General features: G+C 35.4%; 1 protein-coding gene across 3 annotated transcripts in view; it reads left to right on the top strand.

Annotated features, from left to right (window-relative positions):
• USP47 (ubiquitin specific peptidase 47) overlaps window positions 1–24910 on the top strand; it is a 45235-nt gene extending 20325 nt beyond the window's left edge. For 2 of the 3 annotated variants that reach the window (XM_071762290.1, XM_071762288.1), the window contains 20 exons: window positions 5866–5961; window positions 6051–6203; window positions 6854–7021; window positions 7777–7908; window positions 8618–8694; window positions 9279–9334; window positions 9597–9709; window positions 10609–10713; window positions 11376–11583; window positions 11975–12090; window positions 13157–13276; window positions 14500–15277; window positions 17050–17225; window positions 17408–17488; window positions 18134–18249; window positions 19456–19574; window positions 21409–21539; window positions 22363–22410; window positions 22503–22633; window positions 23491–24910. In XM_071762290.1, coding sequence (XP_071618391.1) covers window positions 5866–5961; window positions 6051–6203; window positions 6854–7021; window positions 7777–7908; window positions 8618–8694; window positions 9279–9334; window positions 9597–9709; window positions 10609–10713; window positions 11376–11583; window positions 11975–12090; window positions 13157–13276; window positions 14500–15277; window positions 17050–17225; window positions 17408–17488; window positions 18134–18249; window positions 19456–19574; window positions 21409–21539; window positions 22363–22410; window positions 22503–22633; window positions 23491–23665 — 3099 coding nt within the window. In that variant the 3' untranslated portion in view covers window positions 23666–24910. The remainder of the gene's footprint in view (window positions 1–5865; window positions 5962–6050; window positions 6204–6853; window positions 7022–7776; window positions 7909–8617; window positions 8695–9278; window positions 9335–9596; window positions 9710–10608; window positions 10714–11375; window positions 11584–11974; window positions 12091–13156; window positions 13277–14499; window positions 15278–17049; window positions 17226–17407; window positions 17489–18133; window positions 18250–19455; window positions 19575–21408; window positions 21540–22362; window positions 22411–22502; window positions 22634–23490) is intronic. The other variant, XM_071762289.1, reaches the window with a different exon arrangement.
• Window positions 24911–25174: the final 264 nt, after the last annotated feature.

Here is a 25174-nt window from a genome sequence, read left to right as displayed (position 1 = left end):
GAGATCACTAAGTTTTATTTGGGTTGTTCTTTTTATTGACACATCTGCTAAATTTTTGTAGCATTGTTGAAAATCTTAGTGAAGGAACAGAATGTTGCCCTAGAATTTTTAGTTTAATTGCCATGTTGTTGCTGTGCTTTCTAGAGTTCACTTCTCAAATACCACATGCTTTTAACAAGCAATTTAAAGATAAATCATATCATGCATCAGTGTTCTTTGCCACTGCTGCTCCAGCATTACTGATGTTGGCAAGCGTTATATACGGCTTAGTAAATCTGTGGAAATAGTTTTTTTTTTAATTTTTTCCATTCCTTTGGAAAGAAAATATTACAAACTGTGACTTGCCACTGTTGTGACTAAGAATACACATCCTATGGATGAAGCTGTGAGAAAGAATAAATCAAAATGTCAGTAAAGATTGTTTTAAACAAACACTTGTTGTGTAATTGGCTTACCAAGGTTATTTATTATATAGAAGTATTTTTCTTTTTGTATTGAGTATGCTGGCAATATTTTTAAGCACGGGTAGTCTGTAATTCTTAACAGCAATTCTGTTAAGGATTCTTAGAATTAGGTTAAACTGCAGTGTAGGTTCGAACAACTTCATACTTTGAAACTTTAAACACCAATCCTGAGAAGTAGTAAAACGAGGAACTTTAATCTCATTAAAAGGATTCAAATTAGTATAGTCCTTTGAATTCTTTTTAAGAGTGCATTAAAATTTTATAGAAATATCCAGCTTAATGCAGCTGTTTTGAGCTGCCATCCCTCTGATACAGATTGATTGCTTTAAGTAGATGACTTCCTTTTTCAGCTTCTAAATCTAATTTTTAGAAATAGTCCCTAAAAAAATTTTGTTGTAATTTTTATTCAGTAACAAGATTCATCTATTCAAGTAATGAAAACGATTCGGTCAATGTATTTATATTCTGCATTTAACAATGCATCATACATTTGTCTCAAACTGAATTTTCAGCAGAGAAGTTTATAGCAGAATGCTAAAAAAAAAAAAAAAAAAGACTGCATATTTGTAAAAGCACAGAAAGCCTGAACAATTAGGAACTTAAATATCAGATTACTTTTAGTAGTATTTGATATTTCTCCTGTAAGTTAGCATTTACTTGGTTTACTACTTTGAGGAAAATAATTTTAAGATTTTTGTTACACAGATACATGGTTGCAGTTTGTACTGATGCTTCAGTTTTTGAACTTTTTAAATTCATATTCTGATTATATTTAGTTTATTCTCCTCCCTGCATTTGTATTATCTATAGCAGATGTAATTCTTAGTTTTGTAGTCTTCAACAGTGGGGAGATATGGAGGATACTTGCTTTTGGAGAAGGGAAAAATCGCCTGTTTCTAAATGGAATTCTCTGAAGGTAGTATCCTCCATTGATCCATAGGTGATGGTGATTTAGTAGGTGTAGGTTAAAAGGGAATGAGTGAGAGATCAAAAACCTCACACATGCGCTAATAGGGCTTATAGAAGGGAATGTAAAACTTTTTAGACCTTGCTAGTCAGCTCCTGAGGGAACTTGCAGCAGGCGACACAACCCAAGATAGGGGATCTAAGGAGGATACTACCTTCAAAGAACTCTAGTTAGAGGTAAGTGATTTTCCATTACTTTCTAATAAGAGAGAATGGATGTAAAAGCTAAAAGTAAGGTTAAAATTTAGAATGCCACATAAAGTATATTATTCCACTGTTCGACATTGTGTACTACAAAAAAAAATGTAGCTACCTGAAATGTTGCATTTATCTATAAATATGTATGTATTGTTAAATACATAGGAACATTGAAGAATTTGGAAGGATAATGTTATGCTTGCTTTATTTCCTAATACCAAGTAGTTCTGAAATTCTTCAATATGTTTTTAAGGTTTGCATTTTTAATTTTTTTTTTATTTCCTCACTCCATCACCCAAGTTCATGTAATGACTCCATAGCTACAAACTCATTAGGGAATCTCTGAGGCACTAACATCTTGTCTGAATGAATCTCAAGGTTTCTGAAAAAGTGCTTTAAATGTCTGCATTTTCAAGGACATGGTTTTAAAAAAAGAAAACAAATCTGAATCAGTCTTTTTGTGAGTTCACTAGAAATACAGACAAAAATATGCAGCTTATTTCAGGAAGGTAAACAGGAGAACCAGTTCATTCACTAATTATAGGTACTGGTATATTTGGTGTAGGTGTCTGAATGTAACCATTAGATGTAAGCTACAAAGATTTTTTTTTTAGTGCAAAATTTATTTGACGATAATTTTGCAAGATGAAGAACAGCTCCAAGAAGAGTTGAAGCAGTGAGGAAGCAGTTGGCATGCTGAAATTATGTAACTACAGAACTGGAAATTGTTTTGTAGTGTCAAAAGGCTAATAATACAAATATTCTGGATATGTAGCAAGTACAGTTCTGCTTCATGAAGTGTTATTAGTTTTCACTGTGTTTTGTATTTCACCCTTTATTTTGTGGGTCTAAGTATGCATACAAGTAGGCCTTTTCTGGGCAGAAATTAATTTAGACTTCTGTGTGAACTTACTTTGTGGTATCGTTGCTGAACTAAAACTGAAGGCAAGTAGAAAATGTATGTGATGTTCACTGAGCTAGTTTTTTAAAAAGTAACAACAAGGTCATATATTTTTAGCTGGGCATATTCCTTGAATGTGATAAAACTAGATGAGCTCTGCAAATCTGAGATGGCAGTTAGTTTCTAGTTTTTTCCACAGTTTTGCCTGATTGCCTTTTATTGTGTAACTCTTAATGAAGGTTCCCAAGTTTCATACAACACTTTGCAGTAAGGTACTTGTCATGGCTTAATGGGAGGGAATAGACAGCTCTCTGTTCCACCCCTCTCAAGAGTCTGAAAGCCCTCTTTCATTAGTTCCTCAAATTCAAATGATGACTTCAAATACCGTAATACATTTTTGTGGAGAAGAGTGTGTCCTAAATGCCTGTCTTTCATAGAATCACAGAATGTCAGGTTAGAAGGGACCACAAGGATCATCTGGTCCATTCTTTCTAGCTAGGAACATGATTTAAGTGAGATGGCCCAGCACCCTGTCAAGCTGAATCTTTAAAAGTATCCAGTGTAGGGGAAATTGCCAGACAATAATTAGTTTGAATTGTTTGTTATGGCATTTCAGTATGTTGAGTGTTATAAATCTCATAATCAGAATATTAAAAGCTGGATATACTCAGAAACTGGTGGGGCAAGGCTCTAAACAGTGTGAGTTGGACTTTGATTGTTTGATTCTCTGAACTATAAAAAAGAGTTTAAATAGCCTTTGCCATACTGGCATTGATCATTTATGCTATATTTTGAAGTGTGTGTGTTGGGAATGGTAAAAATGCATAGTAGCTCTATTATGTAGTCTCTAAGACTGCATAATATTTACCTCTATGAAGGTAACTTCAAAGGTAACACTCTAAAAGTAAAATTGCACAAAAAGGATATTATGCAATAGGTATCACAGTGTAGAAGCTTTATCACTGGATTTGCTGAGTATACTGTCAGAGTAGAAAATGGTGAACTGCATTAGAATAGGAGTTGTATTAAGATACATCCTAATCAGCAGAACTAACTTTGGTGTAAAGATTATATAGGAGACAGATGGAGGAAATAGGAAAAAGTAAACCTGAGGAACAATGATGCTCCCTGTACAAATACTGAAAAATACATGGATATTAATGTAGTTCAAATTAATGGAGATCTTAAGAGTTCTAATCAGGTTTTTCAAAGCACAGCTTGCTATGTGTGGTAAGCAGCGAAACCACAAGAGTAATGTCACAATATTTCATTCAGTTTTGAGTTGTCTGAAGGATCACCAGTTTTTTTATATTGCAAAAAATAATCATACTGTTTTCTTGTTAAATTGCACATCACATGAGTCTACATAAGCATTACATAGAAATTTGTCCCGTTGTTCATATATTTCCATTCATTCATGTTGATGCATGAATTCAACTTTTTTCTTAAACTCAATATTTTTATTGTCTCGAGTGGCATTTGCTTCATAAGAGATAAAAGATGACATCACCACAGAATTATGTTCCATGTGTTGGTTATTAACTTTTTAACTTTCGTGTAAATAGTTCTGAATATTCTCTAATGAGTGTACAGAATAGTCAATATGCAGTAATTTCTGCCTCTTTTTAAACAGATTTCTAGCTTTCTTAGTCTTTCATGCATTTTATAATGAGATTCCTCACATTTCAATGCATAATCTTATGAAACATTAAGTATTTGTTGCTCTTGAGTAAAGAGCAACTCAGCCTCTGTAGCTTTTAGGAAGTAAGTCCATAACTAGTAGTTCAGTTCAGACTAGAATGTCCCTAGAGAAACCTAGAGAGTCTGCCTAGAAGCTGTGATTTCAGGGCTGTTCAAAGCTCTTCTGGTTGCATCCAAAAATGTTGAAGTGAGATGATAGCCTTCAATTTTTGTAAGTAGTTATCACCTGGAATACAATAATTTTTAGAAGTTCTTTCTCTTAGAACAATAACAGAGCTGTTGTAAAACATCTGTTTTGTTACTGTTTTGCTGCTTCCCTGAATTCTCAGAAAGAAGGGAAGAGTTGGAGGCTTTTTGAAAAACTTGTCATATTCTTGATTTCCTCCCAGTGTGCTGTATCAAACAATGTGATTAGCATAGTAATCTTAAATTCTGTGTCAGCCATGTTAGAATTTGAGTTTACTCTGCCCTGTTAAGCCTTCTTATTTTTGTTCAGACTTCAGGGAAAAAGCTACCTTCCCAAGAGATGATTATTAAAGCATTATTTTTGTTGATATTTGCTCTAAACTATGTGTCTAAATATGCAGGTGGTATTTCCATAGGTGAACAGAACGTTTCTGGGTTCTGCTTGGAGTTCAGAAACCCAAAGGCTGGAAGGTTACTGGGTTAATGGTTTTAACTCTCTGGGTAAAATTCTTCACTGAATCCATCAGAGCATTCTTAGTGAATTTTGTTTGAAGAAGTTTGTTTTCATTTATATACAACTTCTGTGCAATATCATTGTTGCAAATGATACTAGGGGGAGGACTAATGGTCAATTTTAATGTACTTCAAATATTATTTGCTATAGTGAGGAGAAAAGTAGAAATCATTAAGCTCCTGGATTTAATGATTAGTGACAGGTATTTTAGGCAGTGGACAATTGCAGTTACTGTTCCATTGTTTTATAAGGTTTGTTCTAGGAAGCTAGTTCTGTCTCTCTAGATCACCTATTTCATTCTTACTCCTTTAGGAGTTGGGCTCAATTATTCTCTCTCCATCCTTTCCCCACCTTTCACATAGAAGAGGTAGTATCTTCAAATATAGTTTTTCTAAGTCTCTTTGTTCAGTGGGACTAAGGTTGTCATCAGGCACAGTGCTAAGGATAAGAGTAATAGTTTTTTCCTACAGCTTCCCTTCCATCCCAGTAATTCTTGGATGGTATCTATTGGGAAAAGCTCTTCTTGAAATGCAGAAGTACCATTGCAAGGCTATGGGAGGACAGGGTCAAAGTAGAGTTTAAAAAGTAAGCTTATTTTCATAGCAGTTGATTAAACAGACATGGCTAAATGTGATGTGCAAGATAACAGGAGTAAATATTTTATATGGTGTATTTATAAGAAAAGGACTGTTTGAATTCATCAAATACTGAATGAAATACAGTTAGCAATCATGTGGTTTGACTGCTTAGTCTTGGACTGGATAGAAAGGTTGGCTTCTGTTAATATTTTACTGACTGTATTAGAGTTCACGTCAATCAAATTTTGGCTGTAGATTTAATCAATGTAATTTGTGTTTGAAATTTTATTGTAAATTTATTGTTCTGATCTATACCAAGAGAGTAAAAAAATTTTTAAAACATCTTTTTATTATTAGGAAGAAGCACTGCATGCTTTCATTCAGCCTGAAATTCTTGATGGCCCCAATCAGTATTTTTGTGAACGATGTAAGAAGAAATGTGATGCAAGGAAGGTAAAGACTGTCCAAATCACTTGCTAAAATGGCTTTTGGTAAACTTAGTCCAGACAATGGTAGCATAATCTTGTCTTTACTTTGCTTAGGGTCTGCGATTCTTGCATTTCCCCTATCTGCTGACATTACAGCTGAAGAGGTTTGACTTTGATTATACCACTATGCACAGAATTAAACTCAATGATCGGATGACTTTTCCTGAAGAGTTAGACATGAGTGTCTTCATTGATGTTGAAGATGAGGTAAAGTGTTCCATTCCAGAGAAGCTTTAAATTTACTTGAATCTTCTTTATAAGAAAAAAAAATGTTGGTATAGTAATTTTAAAAATGAAAGTTATCAGGAAATAAGAATTATCGAAAGGAAAGAGATGGTTATACTGGCTTGCACTAAATGAACTATATTCATAGTGTTGTTGACATGATACTTTTTAGCAAATAGAACATAATCAGTCCTACTGTAATAGTTTGACTGTGTCCAGTGAGTTGAAATGGAAAAAAAAATCTTTGTGGATGAAAATGTTTTCAGTCAAATCACTTCTGATTAATAGGACCACGTTTAAGAGGATTTGTTACCTGATAGTAAACTTCCAGTTATTTAATTGAACTTATAAATGGAACAGGGTAGTAACAGATACTCTCTTGTCAAGTGTGAAATGAGTAGTTGCCATTCATTTGCACATGAGACTAAAAATAGTGATGTAAGAGATTGTCTGAAGATAGTTACTAACTTAAATAAGCCAGTTCTCTTTGCTAAATTGCAGAGATCTCTAGGTTTTTGAGGAGTTTCACTGTTTTGCAGATTGGAATAGTTTCATTTCACAAATATATTAGTATTTGTTGTTCTGTGTAAGTATAGATGTTGTATAATATTAGTATGTATGTTATTCTTAAGAAGTCTCCTCAGACTGAGAGTTGCACTGATAGTGGTGCTGAAAATGAAGGAAGCTGTCACAGTGATCAGATGAGCAATGATTTTTCTAATGACGATGGAGTGGATGAAGGAATCTGCCTCGAAAGCAATAGTGCAGCAGAAAGAATTTCTAAAGCTGGCAGTGAAAAGGTATGTTTAAAAATATGTTGTCTTAATTTTGTTTAGGATGTAATTAAATTTCTTCATATTAGTCTGTATGGTGCTCTGTTTTGGATTTGTGACTATTAACAGCACACCAGTGTGTTAGTTCTTACTGAACAGTGTTGCACAGTACCAAGGCCTTCCCTGCTTCTCATTCTGCCCCTGTAATGAGCAGGCAAGAGACTTAAAGGAGGACATAGTTAGGACAACTGACCTGAAGTCACTAGAGGGATGACATACAAAAATGGGGGAAAAAAAAAAGTAATCTTTCAAAATTCAGAGAAGGGAGATAGCAAATAAGCCTGAACTTTGTAGCTGCAGGCAAGTTGGTCATTACTTTTGTTTCTTGTGTGGCAATGTGCTTAATGCATATCTAGCCTAAGAATTCATTAAATCAGAGCTTCTACAGACAAGAAGTCACAGTAATGCATTAAGCCATTTAAAAATGTTTATGTAGTCTTTTTGGGGTGTTTTGTTTGGCTGATTGTTTGTCTAGGTCTTTTCTCTCTCTTCCCACTAGCCTTTCCTCTTTCCTTCCATTGTTACATATTCTTGTATCATGTTTAGCATATCAGAGCTCTGATTTGTTCAGTGTCTGCTGCAGTAATACATTTCTGTTATGCAAATCTGTTTTGTAACATAGAACTATTTATATATTTGGATTTGTGTAATCATCTTAAAACTTTTAAAAAATATTTTTTGTTTATCTTAATATTTATTGCACATTTTTCTTCTCTCCCTAGAGTTCTTTGTTGTATGAACTCTTTTCTGTTATGGTTCATTCTGGAAGTGCTGCTGGTGGCCATTATTATGCCTGTATAAAATCTTTTAGTGATGACCAGTGGTACAGCTTTAATGATCAACATGTTAGCAAGGTAAAAATAATATTTTTAGTTAACTTACATACTTGCAGATGAACCAGCAAGTTTGTATTTTGCATGTGATTTTTTTTTTTCCACCTTGTTATAATCAAGATGAATTTACATGCAAGTATTTCAAAGATTTACCTTGTTTCATATTCTTATCCTAATGCCCTGCCAAACACAAGTGTTTCACTCATTAGCGTAACTGATTTCCAAATATTTTATGGATCAGGTTTTGTATGCTGGGGAGGAGGAGAGTGGTTTTGATGTGGAAGAGAGATCATTCATAAAGAACCCTTTATTCATATACAAACAAAGCTTAATATATAATTTTGCCTTCTATACATGTGAAGAATATTTCTTGCTTGCAGAAGTGTATTTTTAGATCTATTACAACCCAGGCTATTCAGTTAAATGTGCCCTTCTGGTGTATTTCAGGTGTTACATGCACTCATAAGTGGTATTGCTGTCAAAAATCTAGATAATATTTTTAAATAAGTTCCTACTTTAAAAAAAAAAAAAAGCCTTCACTCTAAAATGAGGAGGCAGGTCACTTTTTGAAAAAAATTTTTTGCGCTCAGCAAATAAGTAGAGGTATTTTAAAGAATTAGAATGATTAATATTGTATGTTAACTACATAATGCCATTTTTCCTTATGAGAATAAATGCATCTTGGTTACTGGAAGTTTCTCAAATAATCATTAAATTTATTTTCTGTTAGATAACTCAGGAAGATATTAAGAAAACATACGGTGGATCTTCTGGAAGCAGAGGCTATTATTCCAGTGCTTTTGCTAGGTTAGTATTACTGTAATGCTACTCTTCTTTTGGTGTTTTAGCACAGTCAAATCACAGAATCAAAGAATATTTTGGGTTGGAAGGGAATTTAAGGATCATCTAGTTGCAACCCCCCCCTGCCATGGTAAGGTTGCTCTAAGCCCCATCCAACCTGGCCTTGACCACTGCCAGGGATGGGACAGCCACAGCTGTTCTGGGCAGGAGCACCTCTGTGTAAATAGTCCTGTAGGCCCCCTTTAGGTACTGTAAGGCTGATGTGAGGTCTCCCCCAAGCCTTCTCAAGGCTGAACAACCCCAACTGTCCCAGCCTGCCTTCACAGGAGAGGTGCTCCCAGCTCACTGATAATCTTTGTGGCTCTCCTCTGATCTCGCTCAAAGAGCTCCAATTTCAAGATGCATGTGCTTAACATGTTAGCATCTACTCTTAATTTTAAGCTATATTTATTTCTGAAAATTCTATTTAATTAATGCATTGCTAAGGTGCATATGACATAGCTTTGTACTGAAAAACAAGTAAACAACTTTTGAAGTCAATATTGCCCTGCTGTCTGATAATTTCAGATGACTATTTTTTCCTCCACCAGCTCCACAAATGCATACATGCTGATATATAGACTGAAGGATCCAACAAGGAATGCAAGTAAGTATGTTTTGCAGTTCTTAACTAGTAAAAATTGTTACAGAATAAGGAGATGTTTTACATGTGAGGAGTAATAATTTTGGAGAGGATAGTGGTATTGGGAGGATAGGGTGAGCTAAATTAACTTTCACATAGAAAGTTAGCTTTTAGCTTTTCATTGCTCTTTATTATAAACCTTACTAAATATACCCCTAAAATTCCTAAGATGCTGCCCAATATGAAAAAAAAATATTTAAAACTATTGTGTTGTTTTTGGTGGCAGAATTTCTTGAGGCACATGAGTATCCAGAGCATATTAAACAATTGGTACAGAAAGAAAGAGAACTGGAAGAACAAGAAAAGAGGCAACGTGAAATTGAGCGCAACACTTGCAAGGTCAGAATTTCTGCTGAAATAAGTAGTAATATATTTCTAGTAAGAAGTGTTTCTACACTAAAGAGTAATTCTCTAGTATGATACAAGGACTGTTTTGTTATAAGTGTGTTTGAATTCATAACTCTTAAAAATCAGGTCTACACCTATTGGAAGCCTAGGCACAGTGAAAGCATTTGTTAGAGCTTTTTGCCAAAGATTTTTCTTGATTTCGTCTTCTGTATGAATTTGAATTGGTACTAAATCCAAAACTACAATTAATTGACTTTGATTTTCAGCAAAAATAATTCTAAAGAGTAATGCTATATGTTAGGTGTTTCATGCTATTATATATTTTCATTCTGTGACCCTTTGCTTTGTGAAATGATGTTTCTTAAACTTATTTAAAGTAATTAAATGGCAGAGAGTGGAATCTTTTTTCAACCAGGGATGCAGTGCTAACAAACAAAATACGACATACGTGCCTTACAAGCATGACAGTCAACTGGTCTGCCTATGAATCAAGTGATTGTTTTGTTAGAAGGCTCTCTAACCTAGAACAACCTAGAAGTTGTGAAATCTGTAACTGTATGTGAAAAAGGAACTTCACATTCATTGTTTTTATGTGCATTTTGTTTTGGCTAAGTTGCACATTGCTGAAAGTCTGAAGATGTTCTGGTTATAGACAACATACACTAGCTTGTATAAAGATTTATATATGCATATATACACACTAGTGTTACCTACTGTGCCTTTGAAGTTTGTGTAACCACAAAGTAAACTGTCCTAAGCTGAAGTAGAGCTAAAGATATATTTTTTTATTAGGATGTTTGAATACATGATTGTAAATTTAAATGTGCCCTAATATGAAAGCTATTTGCAAATACTTTCATGACAATTTTTCTTCCCCTTGTATTTCATAGATTAAATTATTCTGCATGCATCCTACAAAACAAATAATGATGGACAACAAATTAGAGGTTCATAAGGACAGGACACTGAAGGAAGCTGTGGAAATAGCTTATAAGGTATGCTGTATGTAACAGAATAGTTTAATTGTTAGATGTAATTTTTTTCTGCTGTTGCGTATCTCCAGTTTTTCTAATGCTGTGGGACTGGTTTTTGGGAGGTTTGCTGTGGGATTTTGGGTCAGGTTGGTTTGGGGTTTTTCAGAGGTGTTCTACTTGGGGATTATTAACTGGGTTTTCCGTTAGCCTTCAGATAATCTCTGATTGGAATAATATAGCCTGCCTTTTTAAAAGGCAGTGTGATTTCACATACCCTTATTTTAAAATAAAACAGTGAGAGCTGCTCTTAGATGCACCATAGCCTCAATAAGTTGAAAGAATTCTGTATACTTTTTTAATTAAAGAAATTTCTTATTAGATATGTAATAAGTGAATTCTTTCAAGAAACTTCCTGCATAGCTAATACGTTGGTCTTTGCTGTTCACAAATAGGTAGAAGTTGAAGACATCTGATCTTGTTTACTCACTTGTACTCTTTGGTTCTTGCCATATGTGTGTACAGCTGGTAGAGTACCAGCAAGGCAGTTAGAGATTTTGGAATATGTTTGTAAAGATACTTTTTAAACTTCAGTCTTCTCTGCATTTTGATGTAGGCTTCTCTTTTTATTTTGAAAGTATGTATTATTAATTTTGGGGGGGGGTTTCTGTGTGTGCATGATTTAGCTAATGGATTTAGAAGAGGCTGTTCCTTTGGATTGCTGTCGTCTTGTCAAATATGATGAGTTTCATGACTACTTGGAACGATCTTATGAGGGAGAAGAGGAAACACCAATGGGTTTATTACTTGGGGGTGTCAAATCAACGTACATGTTTGATTTACTGTTGGAAACAAGAAGACCTGACCAAATTTTCCAGTGCTATAAACCTGGTGGTAAGACATGTAATTGCATATAGATAAGAATAGACTAAAATTTTATATTGTGTAATGGCATGAAAATAAAACTTGTGAAACATAGAACTTCGTTATAAACTGTGAAAGAAGAAAGGCTTTGAACTAAATTCTACAAAGTCAGTACTCAGAACCACATACTCTGATATATTGCTAACTTTTTCCAAATTGAAGCAGTTCTAAGGTATACTAAAATTTTACAATTGTAACGTTTTTGCCTCTGAAATTTGACTGCTTTTCAAATTTATTACTGTTTGTATGTACTTAATACAGCACCTTAATCAGTATATCAGACAGATGCAAGTGTGTCTTTACTTGTTGAATTATCCTGTATATCTATGTGGTTTTGTTTTCTTTTTCCTCTTCCCTACAGAGGTCATGGTAAAGGTCCACGTAGTTGACCTAAAGACTGAAACCGTTGCTCCTCCAATAAGCGTACGAGCTTATTTAAATCAAACTGTTTCTGAGTTTAAACAGCTGATTTCAAAGGTAATTTACAGTTGTAAAGGACTTTGTAATATAGAGTTCTCTTCATTCATTCTGACTGTGAAAATGTGTCATAATTTAAATATCTAAAATGAGCCTGTAGTTTGTGTGGTTCATATTGTGTGTCATGTCCAGTAGGTTTAGGCTGACTGTTACAGTTGAGCTTGTCTGTCTGGTCACTGCTGCTGAAAGCAGCAATCTGCTTCTTGCTTCCATCCAAAATTCTAACTTGGCTTTTTCTCAGACTTAGTCACTGTATGGCCATACTTCTTATTAGCTTACCAGATAGTAAAGTTTTGGGGAAGCTGCAGAGTTGGGCTTGTGTCCCTTTGGGTTAGTAACTTAAACCAACCACCTCTCTGAGTATTCAGTCAGTGGCAGAATTAGTGAACTGCTACCATATAACTCAACCAACATAGGACTTCCCCCACTGGCTCCAGTAGTGTAAATTTAACATTAAATGCCTTCCACAGTCTCCCCTGCATACCCTCATTTTCATCCCAGCAACCACTTGTTATTAGGATACAGACTGATTTTTTACATAGTCTAAAACCATGGGATGTTACTGTTTGCATTGAATTGGAAGACAGGCACTTTACTTTCTCGTGTATAAAATAGTTCTGTGATTGGTGTAACTTCACAGTATTTGTTACAAAACTTACTTTCAGTAATTTGAGTTCAGTCTAACTGGGAACGAAGTGTAAAGTGTGCAAAACCTGGTGCTTGAGAGTATTTTTTTATTTTCAGTTAGTTCATGCCCTTGGTTGGTAATACCACTGATGACTTCTATTACTGGTCATTAATGTTTTTCCAGTTTTATGCAAAGCGAAGCCATTTTAGCCTACTGACCTCTTAGAAAAACTAAAATTTGCTATGTGTTTACACATAGGGGATGGAGGAAAGGAACTGGGGTAGAACAGTAGGGAGGTATTGTCATTTTTGGCAATTTATAACTCAATAAATAAACCTTCTGGTTCCTTATGAATAATCTTAAGAAATTAAATACTTGTTCTGGTATTTGAAATTACATACAATGTGTGTGTTACCTTACTGTCAAATCTTATTTTAGGCTACACACCTGCCTGCTGAAACAATGCGAGTAGTATTAGAACGTTGCTACAATGACTTGCGTCTTCTGAATGTTTCCAGCAAAACACTGAAAGCTGAAGGCTTTTTTAGAAGCAACAAGGTATGTACTCCAGTTTTTAAGCTGTTTGTTTCATGTATTTGTAGACTTCACTGTTGTGTTGTAAGAGGTATGGCTATGTGTACTGGATTTGTAAAGGATAACTGTGGATGGCTGTGTCATGCAGTGTTAACTAGCAGATGTTGTAGTGCTGATGAATCCTGTAAGCTACCTATGAAACTCACGTACAAAGCAGAGCAGGCTGAGAATCAGACATCTGGTTGATGCTCAGAGGTTCAAATGATGGTGAGGTTAACAGTCCATAGGAACTCGACCCTTCCTAGGGAACAAAGGTTGGCATTGGTTGAAACTTGCTTAATTTGTTTTCTAAACCTTCTAAATATATGTGCTTCCTTTCAGTATTAACGTTCTTAAGAAACAAATGTCACAACAGAGAGCAAGTCTGTGCTGGGTTTTTGTCTTAAATTCAGTAATTTTTACCATGGAGATTCTCCCAGAGAAATTGTTTTTCCAAGAAACAAGATTTTGAATAAATGTTTCCAGTAATAGTTGCGTAATGCATTCAGAAGAAGAGTAACTTAGTACTTAAGTAACATCTGTAGCATTAGTCTTTTTATTACAGTAGTAATAGCACATCTTTTAGCACATTTTGCACATCTTCAGTCATGGAAACTTAAGCTCAAGAACACACTGTCCTCTGAAGAAAAAATTAGTGAAGTCTATGATGACTTAGAGATGAGCAAAACAATGGCATCGAGTTGTTTTTCAGTTACTTGAAGCCCTTTTGCATTCACAGTCACTACAACACAGTAGCCTTCAACAAAAGGAAAAGAGAAATTTGTTCTGTTTCGTTCTATTGTGCTTGCCTACCCATGTATGCATTTAAAGATTTTTTTATTTTATTTTTATGATGCTGTACTAGAAACCACCAACTGTAGATGTGGGGCTCATTACTACCATGACTAGTGTTAGTGTACAGGTGAAGTTCTACATAAATAAGCTTCTGAACATAAGTGTTTACTGCAGATGCTCAGTTTGGTTTCAGTTTGCTTATTTCTTACCATGATTATGAAAATAAGGAAAAGTAAAATCATTATTAATGACTATTTAATCTATCTTTTTCTTAAGCTGTATTACTTTTTTATGAAAGGTAATGTTTCTTGGTGACACAGTTTCTGATGTGTCCTCAATTTTGTTTGCTATTGTTGCTTTTAATTTCATTTAAAATAACACTGCTTGATAAAACATTTTTCTTTTGTGTTCAGGTATTTACTGAAAGCTCAGAGTCTTTAGATCGTCATGTGGCATATACAGATTCTCATTTATGGAAACTTTTGGATCGTCATGCAAATACAATCAGACTGTATGTTTCACTGCCAGAGCAATCACCTGGATCTCAATTTAGAAGAGCAGTTTATCAGAAGTCTAGTGGGGATTCAGGCAACCTGGATGAAGCCTGTGAAAGAGTAAAAGGACCTGTAGGTAATATGAAATCTGTAGAGGCAATTCTGGAAGAAAGCACCGAAAAGCTTAAAAGTTTGTCCCTGCAGCAGCAACAGGAGGGTGATAATGGTGACAGCAGCAAAAGCACAGAAGCCAGTGATTTTGAAAACATCGAATCACCTTTAAATGAAATAGACTCTTCAGCATCAGCAGAAAACAGAGAACTTGAAAACCAAATTCAGATTTCCGATCCAGAAAATCTCCAGTCTGAGGAGCGGTCTGATTCAGATGTAAATAATGACAGGAGTACAAGTTCAGTGGACAGTGATATCCTCAGCTCCAGTCACAGCAGTGATACTTTATGCAATGTGGACAATGCCCCTCTTCCCTTGGCTAATGGACTTGATTCTCATAGTATCACAAGTAGTAGGCGATCAAAAGCAAATCAGGGGAAGAAAGAAACCTGGGACACAGCAGAAGAAGATTCTGGAACAGACAGCGAATATGATGAAAGTGGCAAAAGCAGAGGAGAAGCACAATATATGTACTTTAAGTCAGAACCCTATACTGCAGACGAAGGTTCAGGAGAACGGCAAAAGTGTATGTTTGTTTTCATGTTTTTTTTTTAAAAGCCTAAGATAATTCAGCTTTCCTTACTGTTCAATTTGTATGCTGTATTTAGAAGTCTAATGACAGTATTGAGAACTTGATTATACATCAAATTAAAACTAGTGAAAGTGCAAAGATGGGACATGGTGTTATAACAAAAATACAGCCTGATGTTTGATGTTGTAATAAGTGATTACATATTTGAAAAGTGTCTGGCTTTTTTGTCTTTGAGAATGAAAAGCTACCTCTGATATATCTGTTTCCTTATATTGAGAGTATTTCCTGGAGAGCAAGCTGCCTTGTCTTCAAGTGGCAAGGAAAATACTTGCATCTGTGGCTGATGATTGCAGTTATTTACTCTGGTCCACAGAGCAGTAACTCTCTCTGTTAACATTTAGAGTAACAAACCTGAAAACTCATAGTTGTTTAATTGTAAATAAAATACAGATATACTTGACATCAATCATTTAATTCAGTAGACTTGCTTTCATTGACTAAAGTTCAGTTGATGCAATGAAGTGTACGACTGACATGAAAATGTCTGATCAAGTTCAGTGTAAGAGCCAAAGTAGTGTATTGGTTGTCATAAAGATAAGTAATTTAAACAATGCTCAGTAGCTGCATATGTTTTGTAGTTAACTGAGGAATAAAGAATAGAGGGATATAAGATAGATTTTTGGGAAGGCAAAGGTTTATCTGTCAATCCAGAAGTTCTGATGTAATGAAAATAGATAAATCTTTTGCCATTTTTTTGGTGAACATAATTTCTAAAACTATGGAGAAATCTGATTGCTGCTACTTAAGTTTTAAAAAAATTACTCCTCTAGCCTGTAAAGGTCTGTCTTTGAGGCCAATCTTGAACCACTTTAATTTTTGCCTTTTTTTTATTTTATTTATTTTTTGGTGGTACTAGTTGAATGTAGGATTTATTTACAGTAACTTTGTCACTTTCATAGTATGTTATGCAAATTACTATCCTGAGGGAAAACTTTTCTGTGTTCTTACATTGACAACATGAACAGATTTAATAATTCAGATAATTTATTTGTTTAGTTAAATATTGTGACTAGCAATTTTTATTTTAATGATTTTATACCTTCTTTTATTCTAGCATGGTGTAATAGTACTGTAGTTTTCAGTGTAGTCCAACTTGTATATATTAAGAAACTCAATTTCTGGAGATAAACTATTCACTTTACTTTCCAGAATTTTGTATTACAACTACTTTTTCCTTGATTACAAAATTATTCTCTGGTGAAGTCCCTTAATCTAGCCTTCATCTTGTACTGTGATATCCTGTGGCCTTTCAGAACGCAGAGTTGCCAAAATTTTTAATACTGAAAGCAAGAGAAAAAAGGTTTGTTGGTGTTGCCCTGGCCAGCCCCACTTCTGTCTCTCTCGAAGCAGGGGAAAGCTGTGGGAGAATTCTCTGCTAAAACTCCCTAGTTCTGTTTGTTACCTTCCTCAATGGAGGAGAAACTTCTTTGTTCCACTTCTTCACTGATTACAAAATAGGGCAGTTTGGAACTGTTGTGTCTTCCACAAGTATCTACCCCATAACACTTAAAATACAGCAAAGGTCTTCAAGGTTTACAGTGACGCCCTCAGGTAAAATGTAAACGTGACAATTAACTACTATCCTGACTTTTAATTACTGTTTTGCTGTAAGTGATAACTCTGAATATATGGAAATAGTTCTCTAGAGTGTTGGATTGTTTGGCAGTGCAGTGTTTCATGCCATTTTTACCTTTATTTTTGCTTAGGGCTGATGGTGCATGTTGATAAAAGAATTACACTCTCTGCCTTCAAGCAACATTTGGAGCCTTTTGTTGGAGTTCCATCTTCTCACTTCAAAGTCTTTAGAGTCTATGCCAGCAATCAAGAGTTTGAGAGTGTTCGGCTGACTGAGACACTTTCATCATTTTCTGATGACAATAAGGTTATTCACAAGTTATTTTGAATCTTTAAAATATATTGGTACAATACAGACAAACGTAATATAACTTACAACTTTTTGCTAACCTGTCCAGATGAAATCATTACAGTGGTCTTAGTATTGTGTTACTAAGTGTAATTTTGATTTTGGTATCAGTTCTAACAGATACTTCTTTTGCCTTTCAGATAACTATCAGGCTTGGAAGAGCCCTTAAGAAGGGTGAATACAGAGTCAAAGTCTATCAGCTTTTGGTAAATGAGCCAGAGGTAAAGTGTTGATATTTCAACGTTGACTCATGAAAATACTAGTATGTGCCTTGACTACATTTTTTTTTCTGGAATCTTGGAAAGGAGGGAAGTCACTCTCTTCTGTGCATTTTCCTGCTAGCTTTCCTGAATTTAGAATGTGAAACTGCAGTCATTTCTATTTATGCTGTTTAAATCCATGATTGGAATGTGATCCTGCAGTATGTCTGAAGTGTATCTGTTTCTGGAGTGTAAATGGAGGACAAATGAAAATAACTGTTTTGTTGTTATCATTTCATGTATGAGAGTCATGTGGCATTCTTTCCAAATAAGAAACTGATGTGCACATGGTTGCAGATTTCAGTAATACTGTACTGTTCTAAGTTGTCACGTTTGTCCACTAGAGACTGCTTACCAGGATGTTTAGCTGCATAAGAAGGCCTCTCTATGTAAGACAAACATAAAACAAAAATGCCTCTGAGTAACACAGCTCACTTGCTCGGTACATCTTTTGGGACATAAAAAATAGATTGCAGTCTTAAAAAGGCATTCTTATGGTCATTTTGCTAGGTGGATGGTACTGGTCACAAAACATGTACAGGAGGGAAATCTGGTATTTTCTGTTCAAAATCTTTGTCTTTAATATTTTTTTACTTATGTTCACAGCCATGCAAGTTTCTTCTAGATGCAGTTTTTGCTAAAGGAATGACTGTCCGCCAGTCAAAAGAGGAGCTGCTTCCTCAGCTTCGAGAACAATGTGGCCTAGACTTGACAATTGACAGGTAAAGACACTGCAATCTGTTCAAGTTACATGATTAAATACTACTTTAAAATGTGGGTTTATTCCTTTTGTGGAGAAGGGAAGTTATGAAAGGGGCCAAAATAAGTTGCTGTGAACTTTGAATCAGAGTGTGAATATAAATATTACTTTACCAGTTCTTGGCTTTCATCTCATATAGAGTGATGCAGGAATAATACTTACAGGTTTAACATATTTACATGTTCAGATCTAAGAAGTTTTATGCAGGCTTAGCATAGATCAGTGCAGCAAACTGCCTCATGCTTTGTCATGGGGTGTGTGTACAGCACTGACCAGCACCCCAGAAGGGGTTATCTCATTAAGGTTAAGCTTGCTTTGGGACCTTGATTCTACTTGCTCTCCACTGTCAGTTACAAGTGATGTGGTATGTACTACTGAGTAGCTCATGCTCTGTATTTACTGGAACAAAGAACCTGTAAGATCTGATAAGCAAGCTGGTGGGACCTTGATATATGCTGAAATCAGGCTGAAGCAAAACTTTGGAACATAAAAGTGTTGGGCCTCTCCTGTTGAGAAAAGGAATAGAAATCTAGATCTGGATCAGTGTTTTTCCTTTCCTAACTACAACTTCCATGCTTAAGTTGTGTTCTCTAATGCCCTACAATTATGGGGCACATAGCAAAATTTGTATCTGCTTTTGTGTGTGGAGTAAGCACTGCAATTAAAGTTTTTTACTCATGCTTCATCTCAGTTTAGTTGTTTATAAATTTATTTACCCCTGTATCTAAATCAGAGCACATCCTTTTATATTGCACTGGATTTGATGCATAAGGCTGAAGTATAGAAATCAGACATCAATCCTCTTACTGTCAAAAAAAAAAAAAAAAAAAGAGGAACAGCAAAATTGTCAGAAGTGTTTGATACTATTCTGTTTTCTTATCTTAAATAGGAAACTTTTTTCTTCCTCTAAACCCCTAGACATTTCTTGCTCCGAACAAGCACAATGCAGGCTTGTTTTGCTTTTTCACACAGCACTAAGAGCCAGTAGTCGTACTTTGCTGGCAGGACTATTTCAGATTGTTAATCTAATTCCTGATAAATTTAGTCAAGCCTCATGTAAATTAACTGTTTCAGTTTTGTCAGGAAATAATCAGTTTTCATCTTTGGCAGTGATAAGTGTTTATCAGCAGATGAAAATTTGAGTGTTTTCTTTGTGATATGTTCACAGGTTTCGCCTACGAAAGAAAAGCTGGAAAAACCCAGGAACTGTGTTTCTGGATTATCATATCTATGAAGAAGATATCAATATTTCAAGCAATTGGGAGGTCTTCTTAGAAATACTTGATGGTAATAATGATAGTGTCAAGAGAAAGTAAAGATAATATTACAGATTATATTTTTTTTCTTCAGAAAGCATCGGAAAATTTTTTTCCCATTTTCCTTTTTTAAAGACTGCTAGTGACATTTTAAATTTTATTATAAAAAAAAGCAACAATAATAAAAATTTTGCATGAAGCTGGAAACTTTCAGATATACTGTAGGTAGCTTTTTGCCATCTTTTTTCATTTTAAATAAAAATGTAGGAATGTCTATATATTAGGTTTTTGTTAGTTTTTAACCTGGAATTTGTGTGTGTGTATGTGTATACATACATTGTTGTTTTTAAAGTCAGCACAGCTGTTCAGTCATTTAGTAGTTTTCAGACAGCAGTGAAAAAAGCCTCATTCTGTCACAAAGTGATAACCTTTCAAACAGACCTTGGTCATCAAAATGACTTTGGATCAAAAGTTAAGGGAGCAGATTGTCTCTTAAATTTGATTAAAACCAGCATTTCTTAAACTGTCCTTTACAGCTACAGTTTGGATTCTGAATGCAAAAGCAAAACTGAAGGGGGCAGGGAGGCAGTTTTCTGTAGTGAGTATGTCTGTTTTTTAGACCACTAGAGCCCACCTGGTCCAGAGAGATGCCGTATGATAGGCTACATAGAGCTTTCAGGTGTTCTGTAATAACTTTTACTGTCTGGCTCTGCCCAGAAGGTGCTACTTTAATAATTTTGTAGAAGATGCAGCTAAATCCCAATATATTTTGTGAAAAGTAAGTTTCATGTACTTCCACAGGGGTTATAAGAAGAGTGTAAAAGCAGATGTTCAAGTTTTGTGAGGCATTTCACCATCACCATTGCACTCATCTTGTTCTTAAGTTAAATATTGAAGATATTAAGCAAGTAAATAAGGCAACATAGAATAATTTACAGTTAAGTTGCTAAGCATGGCAGATTTACATCACACTGTTAGAAATGTATTACAATTAGTTATTCTCTGGGTCTGAGAAAAATTATGAGGTTGCTTTGGACTTGAAATAAATGCCAAGAAGCACTAGGTGGCTGTATCTTCATTTCAGACACTAGGTTAATATTGCAAGGCAGCAAAAATGCAGTTGTAGGCAAGGAGGTATTTAGGGAGAAGCTTTTGAATACTGGTGGTGGTGGTTTCATGCAAAACAAGCATGTAATGATAGATACAAATGTTGAAACCACAACTTATTCAAGTTAAATTGCAAAACTATAGACTTAAAAAAAAAAATCAGCTTTTTGTTAGCACTTCTGCTGCTTATCTTACTATAGCACTAACAGTATTACCCTGCCAGCCAGAGAAAGCTGTTAACCTGAAACTGCTGTAAGAAGGCTGGAGGCAGTACATACTAAAACTCCTCAGGTGGTAGGTGTAAAGCAGGCTTTAATAACAAGTGTACCATGAGTGTGTGAAATGTGGAAATCTTATTTGGGTAAAGAAACTGAGGCTCATGAATAAATACCAGATTGCTGGGTAAGGTCTCATCCTTATCTGTGGTCTGGAGGTCATCCTCAGGTCAGGTGGATAGCTTTTGTATGTATAACTGAGCTGGGTTTGATGAAAAAAAATGTCCTCCTGAAAGGAATAAATGGTAAGGCTTCTAGGAGATGCTGCCTGTGAATAGTTTTCTGAAGGGAGATAACAAAGTTCAGTGAAACCCTAGTCCCTTCCTCCCTCTTTTTGGTGGAGCACTTGCAGCATGCTTACTGGATTACTCACTGTGTGTTTATATGTAGTGTGCTTTTCCATAGTTGAATATGTTTATGCTGTGCTTCCTAATTTTAAATAGGATCATTTGTGATATTGATACTAGTAAACTTCTTTCCTAGGAATAGAAAAGATGAAATCTATGTCACAACTTGCTGTTTTGTCGAGACGATGGAGGCCATCAGAGATGAAACTAGATTCCTTCCAGGAAGTAGTGCTAGAAAGCAGCAGTGTTGAAGAACTAAAAGAGAAGGTAAAATGTGTAATGTGATGCAAGTTTCTTGTGGTTTCTAAGAGCTTAATTGATGTCCTCTGCTGGGCAGGACACAGATGTCATAGCTACAGAAATCTTGTTGCATGATGATTTTTTCTTTCCCTGAGGAATTTAGAGCCTCTCCCATCCTATTATCAAAACCATATGAAATATCAGCTTTAATTTTTAGTTTCATACAATGGTCTGCCATGGAAGTATGCAGGTGAATGCATGCAAAAAAAAAAAATCTAAGTTGAAGAAGCATAATGCTACCTGTGTCCCTTTTCCTTGAAAAACATATGAAAGAAATTACAAACTATTATTGCTTGTTTTTTCAAGCTGTTATTTTGATGTTCCAACATGCCAAACTTCTTGCCCACTTTATATTTGAATTTGGCAGCTGCTGCTCAGGGACAGTATAACTGTACCAAGTAGATTGAACTATATTTTGATTGCAAAGAAATAGTTTTCTTATGCTTTTCTTTCCTTGAGACCACAATTGCCTCTGAGAGGCTTTTAATTTTTTTTTTCCCCACCATTAATAAGAGAAATTTGAATTTGACACAGCTGTACCAATAGATGTGTTCAGCTAGCTCTTTCAGATAAATTTATTAGCAAAGTGTAGGACTAAAACATTTCAGAATTTTTCTGGCTTCGTCAGTATTGTTTGTTTATCTTTGTTTCCTAAGGAAATGGGAGAAAATTACACTGGCTGTTAATGTTTTCTCACTGTCAGTTTAATTTGAATACTTGAGGACTTTTGAGTATTGACTTAGAGTTGGCAGGAATAGTATTAAATCCACCATTGGTTTTCTATTTACAGCTGAGTGAAGTAAGTGGAATACCCTTAGAAAACATAGAATTTGCAAAGGTAAGTAAGATTTTGTCTATTTTTACCTTGTAATGGCATGGATGTGTGATTGTGAATTTTGTTTTATTCACTAAGTAATTGCTTCCTCTCAGGGTAGAGGAACATTTCCATGCGACATTTCCATACTGGAGATTCACCAGGACTTGGACTGGAATCCTAAAGTATCCACATTGAATGTCTGGCCTCTGTACATTTGTGATGATGGTGCGGTAATATTTTATAGGTATGTGTTGTTTTATGGTATAATAAACCATGGGAAATAATCTGTATATAAGATCGAGGGATGGTGCAATCAACAGAGGCCTAAAAATTGCATTCTGTTGACCTTAAGGAGAAATGCTCAGAACTTTGTGCTCCTCAGCTTCTTAAAAACCTGAATATCTTAAAATGAAACTCTGTCCTTTTTAGGCTTCTGAAAGTCTTGCCTTCTGTTTAAGAGAGAGAGGATTTTATTTTCTGAGTTTATTTCTTTGAGAAATTACTATGGCTTCTTCGGGAAAAAGGATGTTAGCATAAAAGTTAACATGAAAAATGTTCATCAGCTGGCAGCAGAAACCCAAAGGCACTGCTTGAGGACTAAGAGCTCAAGTATTATAATCTCTGCTAAAGTTGGGGTGTGAGGGAACTTCATGAACACATAGCCTACAGGTTTTTTTCATAATTACATGTGGGCTTGGGAGTGGGGGACAACTGGCTGGTGATGTGCTGGCCTTGAGGAAAATTTTGGGCTACCAGTTACTGCCAGTGGTTTCTGGGAGGGTCTGTCCAATAGTTCTAGTTTTTGGCACTGTGACTAAATAGAGCAGACAGTTGTTTATAAGGTAGGAGTTACCAGGCAGATGGAGGAGCATAGCCTTGTTTCTTGCAGCTTCTCTTGGGTCTGCTGTCAGACAGAATACTGAATGTCTTTGTTAAAAGCAGGTTCAGTCAGGTTGTTGGTTTCTGGAGGAAAAAAAGAAACAATCAGTAAGGAGTATTATGCTTAGTTGTGTTTTTCATTAAGTTTCTTCTTGTGAGAAAAGTACAAAACTATAATTGTGGTCATTGTATCATAAATTTTAACATCTATTTTAATTTTAGGGATAAAACTGAAGAATTAATGGAATTAACAGATGAGCAGAGAAATGAACTGATGAAAAAAGAAAGCAGCAGGCTCCAGAAAACTGGACACCGGGTAACCTACTCTCCTCGTAAAGAAAAAGCACTAAAAATTTATCTGGACGGAGCACCAAATAAAGATTTGACTCAAGACTGATACTCGCTATAGCATTTTCCCTGGGGAATTTTTTTTGTTTAAAATAAAAAAGGTTCACTACTACTGTGTAGTGCCATTACGGCAGGACACTCATTAGGTGTAAAGCGCTGACACCAGCACTGATTGGGCTGTGTTCCCGGTCAGAAGCGCAGTGCCCCGCTGGGTCACTGTTTGACTTGGAATCATGTTGTGCACTATAGTCAACTGTACTGTAAAGCTAAAAAGGGATGTGCAAATAAAAGATTAGAACTAAAAAGTGGGCGGGGAGGGAAGAGTGAAAATTTTTGAGGACAGTGTGCACATAGTAGCTAGTGAAACTAGCCTCAAATGGGATATTCATAGCTTAATAATAAAAGCTGTGCAAAGGCCATGAAAGAATCCTCTTTTCTGTTTGTTTCACTGATACATGCATTACCTCATCAGAGAGTCTGAAGTACGTGTTAACACATTGGTTCTAGAAAAGCAGCAGAAAAGGGTCGAAGATGAAATGGAAGTGCTGCGAGTGTAAGGTTTTAGAATATTCTTCCATAAAAAACAGGCGGGGAGGTGTCTGCAGAAAGCTGCCAGCAGGTGTTGGTTCATTCTGCAGAAGCGCTGTCGAAAGGTGAATTGGTTTTTCATGGGTTACGGAAGCCGATGAGCAGCTCAATTACGTTGTCTTCAATGTGTAAATAAAATTTCCCTTATCTGTTCAACAGAACTGCAGTTCAGCTATTTACATATGGTATTTCTTTTCACATATCAACATTTATTGTGTACATTTGGAAGTATAGTTGCCTATTTAAATTTGTATTCATTTTCTGTTTGACAATGTTGGGTACTTTAGGGTTGTATTTCCCCTTGTTAATGAAGTTCTTGTTTTGTTCAGCTATTTTTTTTGTACATTTTGTTTTTGAGACTATTACAAGTTTTCATCTTCTCCACCCACTGAAAGTCATTTTGTTTTTTCCAGAGTTGATTCCGTAGCTGTATGTAGTAAAATACTGGGGCAACCTCTTATAACACCTCAGCATATAAACTTGGTAGTTCAGGTTGTGGTGCAAAGACTGATGCAGTCAACATGATTTCATTGCAAAGCCTAGGAACAGCAACTTTCTGCTTTGGTCCATAAAGATCAATAGAGAACAATTCTCCGTAGTTTTTGGAAAACCACCTAATTTATAACAATCAAAAGATTTTGGTAAACTTTTTCATGCCAGATGCTGTTTACGACAATGAACATGCCAATAAAACATTTGTTCATTCTGTTGTGTTATTTTAATCATTAAATGCTGTGGGGTTTATTTCAAAAATTACAGAATTACTTCATGGAAATACAGACTTTTCCAAGGCAAAGTCAGAGATGTAAGGTTGTGTACACACACACACACCCTGTGCATGTACACAGTATTGCAGGAAGTGTTTATGTAGCTTGTCTGCTGCTCCTCTTGACTTAAATTCACACCAAAGTTTTCCTCAACTGTAAGTTTCTGTTTCCAGAATTGAATTCATCACCAGTGAAACTTCTAA

This window comes from Heliangelus exortis, chromosome 18 (assembly GCF_036169615.1).
Source record: "Heliangelus exortis chromosome 18, bHelExo1.hap1, whole genome shotgun sequence".
In the NCBI taxonomy this organism is placed as follows: Eukaryota; Metazoa; Chordata; class Aves; order Apodiformes; family Trochilidae; genus Heliangelus; species Heliangelus exortis.
This window is presented reverse-complemented; position numbering and strand designations above follow the sequence as displayed.